This window comes from Epinephelus lanceolatus, chromosome 14 (genome assembly GCF_041903045.1).
Source record: "Epinephelus lanceolatus isolate andai-2023 chromosome 14, ASM4190304v1, whole genome shotgun sequence".
Lineage (NCBI taxonomy): Eukaryota > Metazoa > Chordata > Actinopteri > Perciformes > Serranidae > Epinephelus > Epinephelus lanceolatus.
Genome location: NC_135747.1, coordinates 26,436,842 through 26,446,648, shown reverse-complemented (window position 1 = coordinate 26,446,648; position 9,807 = coordinate 26,436,842). Strand labels below are relative to the sequence as shown.

General features: G+C 41.9%; 1 protein-coding gene across 1 annotated transcript; it reads left to right on the top strand.

Moving 5' to 3' along the window:
* The first annotated feature begins 788 nt into the window (after positions 1-788).
* On the top strand, positions 789-7,088 carry LOC117248261 (atypical chemokine receptor 3-like). The gene is made up of 2 exons (XM_033613193.2): positions 789-930; positions 4,030-7,088. The coding sequence occupies exon 2, from the start codon at positions 4,092-4,094 to the stop codon at positions 5,226-5,228; it is 1,137 nt and encodes a 378-aa protein (XP_033469084.1). The 5' UTR covers positions 789-930; positions 4,030-4,091; the 3' UTR covers positions 5,229-7,088.
* Positions 7,089-9,807: the final 2,719 nt, after the last annotated feature.

Here is a 9,807-nt window from a genome sequence, read left to right as displayed (position 1 = left end):
CACCATGGATGCAGAGGTCACTTGCAGGTGCCAGGTGGGAGCTTCTCAAGAGATTTTGAAGTATATCGTCTCCTCGTTCAGGAAAAAAAAATTACCACGAAAAACAGAAAAAAAATTACCACAAAAAACAGGGGGAAAAATACTCAGAAAAACAGAAAATATTACCACGGAAAACAGGGAAAAATTACTCCAAAAAAATAAAAAATATTAAAAATATAAAAATAAAAATATTTAGAATTCATATATATATATTTTGAGCTATATGTAGCAGCCAGTAAATCATTAAAACACATTTTAATTACATTACAGAACATACTGTATTTGCAGCATTTATTAAACAGGTAGGACAGTCATTTAAAAAGCTTTGGGATGTACTTTTGCTCAAGTTTGTATACAGGCAGTATTAAGTTATTGCTTTTTTCTCACATGATAGCCACTTTCTTAAAATGCATTGTATGATACATTGGTAATATTGTCCTATACTTGCACTGCAATAGGCTGCATGCCACGTTATAGACATGTGTGGACCTGCAAGCCATATACTCGCATGAAGTCACACATGCAATCTTAAGTATTGTGAAAATGTTGCATTATGTTTTATACACGGGGCGTCGTAAGCAACAAACATCCGCGCATTCCTTTTCCACTATTGGCCGAAACTGGCTGCTGGCTGCTGTTTACTGAACGCCCGAGGCGATGCCATGTCAATACGCATAGCTAAGACCAGCCTTGGAGGCGTAGCTCTCCTGAGTATCAGCAAGTGCAGAACAAGGAACAGGCTCAGATTCATTCAAGGAGGCGGAGGGAAGCGCACACAAGTTTACTACCACCGCAGCAGCAGTGGAGTTTAAGTTATCCTCCAGCACCGAAAACTAAGCGAAAACAAATCTGCTGTTTAAACACCAGCGAGGGAGCAGGAGTTAGAAACAGGTAAGATGCTTATATGAGCTTATGTGGGGCAAGAGAAGCAAGTGTGCAGGTAGTTTCTCGGCTTTCTAACACTTTGAAAGACTCAGAGATGCTCGATACCTGCGTTAATCTGCGTTTACTGCATGTATGAAAACACAAGAGCTTAATTTAATGTAACAACTTTATTGATTCTGATTATCCCAGGTACAAAACCGGGATAGATGCATATGCTAAGTTTAGTTGCTGAACAGAAACTGAAAGATATTACATCATCTAACACATTTAAGTGACTTTATTTGTAGTTCTCCATCTTCCCAGCGCGTCTCGCTGTTTATTTGCCTCCCCGCTCAAACACAAAGTGAGACCACTGTATACCAAGCTGACATCTGATAAGGCCAGTGTGTTTCCAGCCCGCGATATCACAACAATGACAACAATGTGAGTGTTTGTCGTCAGGAGCAGCCTGGGATCATTTCACTGGATTCGGTACTTGTGCGTAATGACGCACAAGGAAAGACTTTAAGTGGTTATCTTCGCGGAAACCTGATGTCCTTGCCTGAAAGCCAAATATTTTTATCCTCCCCAAAGTGAAGCATGTAGGCAGGGACTGACGGACGGGAGAAACCTCTGACAAACACGCTGCACCTGCACCATTATTGTTCTCTGCATTAGCACATGAAAATCGCCTTCAATCGCTTTTATTTTCTGTGTATTGAGTAACAAAAGCTGTTTCAGCTAATTTGTAACTGGATGCTGCTGAGCTGACACAGAGAGACAGAGAGAGGGAGAGAGATGGGCTGCATGTGCTGCCTCTGTTATCTGATGGTGTGGGTGTTAAGAGGTTAATTAGCTTGAAGCCTGTGGGGCTACCTGGCACCTCCAGGTATTTTCCATATAATATAAGGGAATTAGACAGAGACCATTGTGAGGGATTATCTCAGCATAGACAATCCCTCCATTAGAATGAACAGCACTCTCCAGTGTCTTGAGATAATTGAAAGTAGTCAGATTTCTGACAAGTCTTGAAAGTGTTTATCACTGGCAGTGGTGGGAAATCCTTTGCTCAGTAGAGGTAGCAATATTTGCAGTGTCATGGATTTAAAATGAGCACATAAGTTTTTAATAGATAGATGCCTTCAAAGTAGAATTCCTCTTTGGCCCATGTTCTATCACGGTTTATCTGAATTTATATTGCAGTATATTTTGTATTGTATTGATCTGTAATATTGCAGCTGATGGAGCTTATTTTAACTACTTTGCAAGGTGAAAACAGAGTACTTTAACTCAAATACTGCACTTGAAGAACACTTTTGAGGAACTCTTTTTTCATTTGCGCATTTCCATTTTCCACTATACTTCTACTCCACTAGATTTCAGAGGCAAATATTCTACTTTTTACTCCACCACATTTAATTGACAACTAGACACATGGGTTCAGATTAATGATACATTTCCATATTACAGGTTACGATAAGATAATACAGTATTGATCCAAGATATTCACAAGCTACCCAACAGTAGAATCTAACTCCCTTTTACTACCCTCAGCTTCAAAGTGATGTACACATGAATGCATCAATGATTATTATCCTGAAATCGGCCATTCTGCATAATGACTGTTGGGGTATTGCTACTTTTACTGAGGCTAAGTAGTATATCTGACTACGTCCTGCACCTCTGCATACTACTGGATATTTTAATATGTAACAGCTGATCATATTTTACAAGTTATGTGTTTTGTGTGTATAAAATTTGAACCTGCAAATTAAGCGGTAATGTATCTGTCAAATAAATGTTCAAAGTACAATGTTTGCCCCTGAAATATGGCAGCGTGGAAGTATAAAGTAGCATAAAATGGAGATACAAAAGCAAACTGATAACAGATACCAAAGGCAGACATAACACACACCAGACAGCTGCACATCCTAATATGTTCCAGGTGTCCTTGTATACATTTTGGCTTTGCCTTTTTTTTGTCATCATCCACAGTGACTTTGTGGCAATTATCCTGTGTACAGCACAAGTCTCCATCTCAGACAGATGTCTGACACGGTCACATTTCACTGCTTTCCGGCGTGCTGTGTCACCCAGTGGTCGGTGACCCCCGTCTTAACCTTGGTCAGACCATTTTGCAGGCGTCAAGCCTCCTGCTGATCTCTGCACACAATTCACTCTGTGGGCGTACAAGTCAGTCGGGGGCAACAGCGGGGTTAAGCCACTCGTGTTCTGGTTTTGATCTATTACCTTTCACCTCTGATCTTTCACACTGTGGCAGACTGCCAGTTAGGGGAGCTAAGAAAGACATCACAGCAAAAAAAAAAAAAAAAAAAAAAATTGGGAGTGCATTTCAGCGGCCCTTTAGGCTCAGAAGGATCATGCCAGGTTATTAGCATGCCAAGCTGCTCCAGACACCTCTGTGATCTTGCATATTGCTTCAGTCACCTTACTCACGGCCTTAATGTACTCTGAATTTAAAATTGTGCACATGTGTTCCTGCGTTATATGATTCAGATGTTGTAAAATGACGTATTGTAGCAGCCTTTTCTTTGATCATCTGGGTGGTGACAGCTCCTCTCTCACCCTCTGCTTCAAGAGCACAAGAGAAACATGGGATTTTTTTTTACTATAACAAGCATGTTAAAGGAAAACATTCTTTAAAATGGCATCAGGTTTCCCACCCTGACCAACGCTTTATCTCGGAATGCCCGGAACGCTCCGGAAATACACCCTGTTTGGATTTCTCGATCCCACTTCCTCATGTCTAATCTGCACTCTGCGCTAGTCGAGCTAATGTAAACATTTATTGTACTGCCCCCTGACTGCACATCAATCACAGAGAACTCCTACGTTTGTGACACGGCAACAGAGAGCCTCTATTAACTCATGAAAGCAGTGTTTTAACAAGTTAACCGCATTAAGATTCTTCAGGATCTGATGGCATACCACAAGCGGCTTTATGTTTTATTAGCTCATGCAGTATGAGTCCACATGGATAAAATAAGCCATGCTTTATAACCAGAAAAGTGCTTCTTAAACATGATACCAGAGGGTAGCATTTAGTTGTTGGTTTTTTATCTTGTACGCTGCAAGAAATGATGAGTTGATGTCATGTTTTTACAGGATCTATCCCAGTCAGAGGTGGTGTGTGTTACCTCCCAGTGGTCCTCTCCCAACGCTGAAAAATGAGTCTGAGCACCAGTGAGCTGGAGGACCTGTGGGAGTCGCTGGGGTACCTCAACTTCTCCGAGGGCTTCAGCAACATATCGAGTGTGGATGCAATGGTGTGCGCCACCGCTTTCAACCGCAACGCTCTGCTCTACTCCATGTGTGTCCTCTACACTTTTATCTTCATCATCGGCCTGGCTGCTAACGCTCTGGTCCTCTGGGTGAATGTCCGCGCGCAGAGAGTCGCCACCCCTCGCCATGAGACACACATGTACATCGTCCACCTGGCAGTTGCAGACCTGTGTGTGTGCGCCACCCTGCCTGTGTGGGTGAGCTCGCTGGCCCAGCACGGCCACTGGCCCTTCGGGGAGGTGGCGTGTAAACTCACGCACCTGATGTTCTCCGTCAACCTCTTCAGCAGCATCTTCTTCCTGGCTTGCATGAGCGTGGACCGCTACCTGAGTGTGACACAGCACAGAGACAGCGATGGAGGCGCGCGCAGGAAATTAATCCGCTACGGAGCGTGTGTAGGGGTGTGGCTTCTGGCTCTGGTGGCCTCCCTGCCTGACACCTACTTCCTGGGCACTGTGAAGTCAACACATGGGGACTCCATGCTGTGCAGGCCTGTGTATCCAGAGGAAAACCCCAGGGAGTGGATGGTGGGCGTGCAGCTGAGCTTCATCCTGCTGGGCTTTGTTCTCCCCTTCCCTGTCATTGCAGTATTCTACGCCCTGCTCGCCAATGCTTTCACCCGCTCCTCTCCTTCTTCATCGTCTTCCACAGTGGAGCAGGAGCGCCGTGTGAGCCGCAGGGTGATCCTGGCGTACATCGTGGTGTTCCTGGGCTGCTGGGGGCCCTACCACGGCGTCCTCCTGGTTGATGCCCTATCCCAGCTGGGCCTGGTGCCTCTGACTTGCGGCCTGGAGAACGTGATCTACGTCGCCTTACACCTCACCCAGTGCCTGTCCTTGCTTCACTGCTGTTTCAACCCCATCCTCTACAACTTCATCAACAGAAATTACCGCTATGACCTCATGAAGGCTTTCATCTTTAAATACTCCACGAAGACGGGCCTGGCACGCCTCATCGACGCGTCCAACATGTCTGAGGCTGAATACTCTGCTGTAGCTGTAGACAACCCACCACAGATCTGAAACCTACAAGACTCAAAAAACATTTCCTGAACACTGTTTATAAATCCTAATGACTATAATGCAATGTAAACTGATGTTAAAACTGATTTGTTCTTATCAGAATTTGTCCGCTATCAGCATCATGTTTGACATTAGTTGGCAGTGAAGAGGCCAATCCTGCAGTCTTTGTACATAAATCTTCCTGAGTCATGTAGAAAAGCTTGAAAGCCAGCCAATGTCAACTTTACTGGACTGATAACAGCACTTAGAAAGCAGTTTTATCATAACTGAAATTATATGAATATTGTCACTCATTTGTAAAGCCAAAACAGTGGCTGTAAATGTGTTAAATCATAGCTTGTACTGTGTATGTAAGATTGTATTGTGTGTGTGTGTGTGTGTGTGTGTGTGTGTTAGAGTGTGTGTACATCTGACAGGCATTGAACATGGATAGTATCAGCGTAATATTGTTAATCTTTTTTTTTTTATATGAAATTGTATTTATATTCTGTACATTTTAACTGTTTTGCCTCTTTTGTAAATCAAAGTCTTCACACACTGATGCCCGCTCAGTGCTCAACTTCATACAACGCTGCTTCGTCATTTTAGTCGAGCCACTGACTGGCTCAGTGTGTCAGTCCTGCTGTCTCGTTGTTAATCAAAACCTCATGTCACGTTAGTTGAATCCTTCAGACAAATTATTTAAATCAGTTTTGAGTCTCTCCTGCAGCAAATGTTTGTAAGTGATCTAAAAAGCGTGTGTTCTGTGTTAAGTTAAAAGAATAGTTCGACTTTATTGGAAGTTTTGCAAAGTTAGATACCACTCTCATAAATTTGAAGCTACAGCCAGCTGCTGATACGCTCAGCTTAGTAAAAGGACTGAAGAGAGCTTGCCAAAAAGGCAAAAAAATCTGTTTATGAACTCATCCAAAGCTCTTACATAACACGTTATATTTGTTTGCTTAATAAGTACAAACACAACTTTTCAGGTAGGATTATGTGCTGGATTACATTTTGGCTTTACACAGTGACTTTCAGTCTTTACGCCAAGTTAAACTAACATAATTGCATGCTGGCTGCAGATTCACAGCATACTAACATAAGAGTGGCGCTATACTGACCCACTCATCTAACTCTCTGCAAGAAAGCAAACAAGCATATTTCCAAAATGATCAGCTATTCCTTTAAAGAAGGTCAAGATGTTGGGCTTGCAAATGATTCAGGTCGTATGTAAGTCCATTTTCTTTTGGTTCTAATTATTACCAAACATTGTCTGGGGGCTTCAGCTGGGACTACTGAGCTTAAAGAGCAGATAGATGTAGCTCCAGCATCTTCTTAAATGTACAGCATTACGTAATTGTGCTGTTACTATATTATTCATCAGTGCTAATAGTAGTAAGGATGTCCATGTGGTATTAATCCTGCTGTGTCAGCACGAAGGCCACAGACGTCTCAAGCTTTTATGACCAAATAACATGAATGCATAGCTTCAGTACTCTCATGTAAGCAGCAGCTGTGGTGTGTACCAACCAAGTGTTTATTAGGGACCAAATGTGTGTGTGTGTGTGTGTGTGTGTGTGAGTGTGTGTGTGCCACAGCTTGACACCAAGAGCGGATGTTTTCTGTTTCATTAACAATGAGTTATACAGTTTACTCACTGTCTGTTGTAGGGAACAACATAATCTTTTGATACGCTGACATAGAGCACATTGTGCCATGTGATTGGTTACACATGTAAGCTTTTACACTGAAAAGATTTCATGTTGCGATCAGAAAAAAACTGGAGACACGAACATGTGTCTACAAGAACAGAGGCATTCCTTTGGTAATGTAATGTGTAACATGTGTTTTGATATATATATATTAAATACAGAGAAAATGTTTTGCCTCAGTTTCTTTGGCTCTTGTCAAAATAATGTCACAACTTAACGTCCTCCATGCCCCCGGATTCCTCCAATAATGTGTTTTAAGTGAGAGGCTCCAGTGGAATGTGTTTTGGAAATGCTTTTACTGCTCTATGTGAGGCATTGACTTCATACATGACAAACAAACTCATCCAGCTAAAACATAACATCACTTTGTGTGGTTCATCCCAGCTGTCGTGATTTATTCACTGTTCTCCGGGCAAGTCATGGTTCAGTTATAAAACATAGGCTACAACGTAGTGTGAAAGAGAATGCATGTTTTTAAATAACACCAACTTTCTTTCAGACAGCACAAAGAAGACGGGATGTTAGTCCTGCCAAGTTAAAGGCACAGTCTGAGGTTTTATTTTGAACGGATGAGAAGATTTAAACTACTAGTTCTCTTACATCTTGTACATAATTTAGTTAGATTTATGTTTTTCCTTATTTAGTGAGACCAGAGCCCCTTCTTGACCGCGGGAACTTTCCTTAACTTTTGGAGATACTCATTGCATTTCGACCACAGTAACCATGGTCTAAATTGAGTTTTGAGGATCCTCTTTTGACCCCCAAAAAGTCCTTGATTGTGGGGTGTTACTTTCTAAAAATGCAGGAGCTCTTGATAGGGGTTTACAGGGATGACTGTCGCTAATTGGTCAAACACCCAGTGCTGCTGCTTCAACTCGTGTCCCGCTTCATTCATAAAACAAGGTAGTGCTATTAATTTAGGACCATTTCAGGATGAGAGGAGAACATTTCTCTTTGTTCGATAACATATAAGTGAAGTTGCACTTTGCTGTCAGCTTTTCGACTCATTAGAAAAAGGCAGAGAGAGGAAAAAAGAGAGATTGTGCTACGCCTTTCTGAGCATTTATACTTGTGTTGTGTCTGTGTCATTCTGCAGTTACACCTCCTAAACACCAGTTGACAGTTTCTGTGAAGTGCTGTAAAGTTTAGTTGATTCAAAACACACATTAAACGCACATTTAACATGGCTTAGTTTCAAACACAAGTACACAAATTGGCTTCATTATAATTCGCAGCATTCACAGACAAACACTTGTCTTTTGCTGGACACATTTTCCCCACAAATGCAACATGCTAATGTTTTTAGCACAAGCCTATGGCATTTTACATGGTAAAAATTAGCCTAGCAGCTAGCGGACTTTCCCTCTACTCATGTAAAACCAGGGACGACAGCAACATTTAACAAAGGTAACGTTACAAATTCAACTCCATTACAACTCACAAGGTTCACTGACAAAACAACTGTCTTATACTAAACACGTTTCCAAACAAATATAACATGCTAACGTTATTAGCGCAAGCCTATGGCATTTTACATTGTATAAATTAGCCTAGCAACGAGTGGAGATTTCCTCTGCTCACACGAAGCTAGGATAAATCCTGAAGTGTAAATCCCTGAAGGATAAAGTACACACAAGACTTAAGATGGTATTTTGTGCTATTTTGTATTGTCTTCACAATTTATTTTTTCTTATCTGTGAAATTAAAGTAAAAAAAAAAGCCTTCTTTCCAATGAGGGAAATGGTTTCAGCTTACAAAAACAGCCAGGAGGTCTGTGTCGCCATGACGTGTAGTTACATTTCAGGGGAGGTGCACGTCAGCCTACACTGTAGGTACAGCGTTGTTTTGATGCAGTAGTATAAATCCTGCATTAACAAAGAGCATGGATCTAGAGAGGGAGCAGAGAGAGACTGTGACAAAGCTAGTAAATGAGAGAAAAAAAAGTTATTTCCTGATTATGTCATGGCAGTTACATCATAAAGCACAAGTAAATAACCATCAAACAATCAACAGATGATTCACTGTGGCGACAGATGCTCTTAGTTTAATTTTCCTTCTTTGCGTGTCATTCATTACATCCAGCTTGCCGCAACAGCAGTAAATGTCATCACCATGAGACAAAACCTAGGATGTATTTTCTTTAGGTGTTTTTTTTTTTTAAGAAACCGCCAAGCACACTGAACTGCAGGTCACAGAGTGTGTTTACCCTCAACTAATTTGTCTTATCTTAATGTGTCTTTAGGCTGTGGTGGAAACAGGTAACAGTAGGGTGGGGGAACCTTTTAGTTAATTGAAAAGCCATCCTTGGGACTAAAGTTGAGAACTTTGGGTTGAAATGTGACTTAGAGTACCAAGCACTAATATACCTCCAACAGCTCAGAGCGATATATAGGTCTCATGTGGCTCTGCTGTCTGTTTCACCTCCAGCTGTGCTCCTGCAGAATTGTCACATAGGGACGACAGCTCATAAATGTTTGGATCCTTTAACCTCAGTACTTGACCTACTCTCCTGTGGGTGAGATAACACCCTGCTGCGGTTATTCTCAGGATACCTGTCAGCCCTCCAGCCTGCCTCCTTGCAATCAGCTGCCTCTTCAGGGAGCCTTAGGATGAGCTCAATGGGGACGTCTTTGTGGCCAAAGACCACACAACTATGTCAGAGGGATGTGGTGATTTCCCCAGGAGAGGAGTGTTGATGTAGCTACTTCCAGTGTTCCCTCTTATCCTGAGGAAGTGGTGTGTGTTTTCTTTTTTTCTTTTTTTTTACTTAAGAGTCACTGTTGTTTGTGTGCTCACAATAAAAAGTAGAAATTTCAACAATAATAGCCCCTCAGTGACACTTCTTCTTGTTTGCATGCCTCCTCTTTCTAACATCTGAAAATAATTTT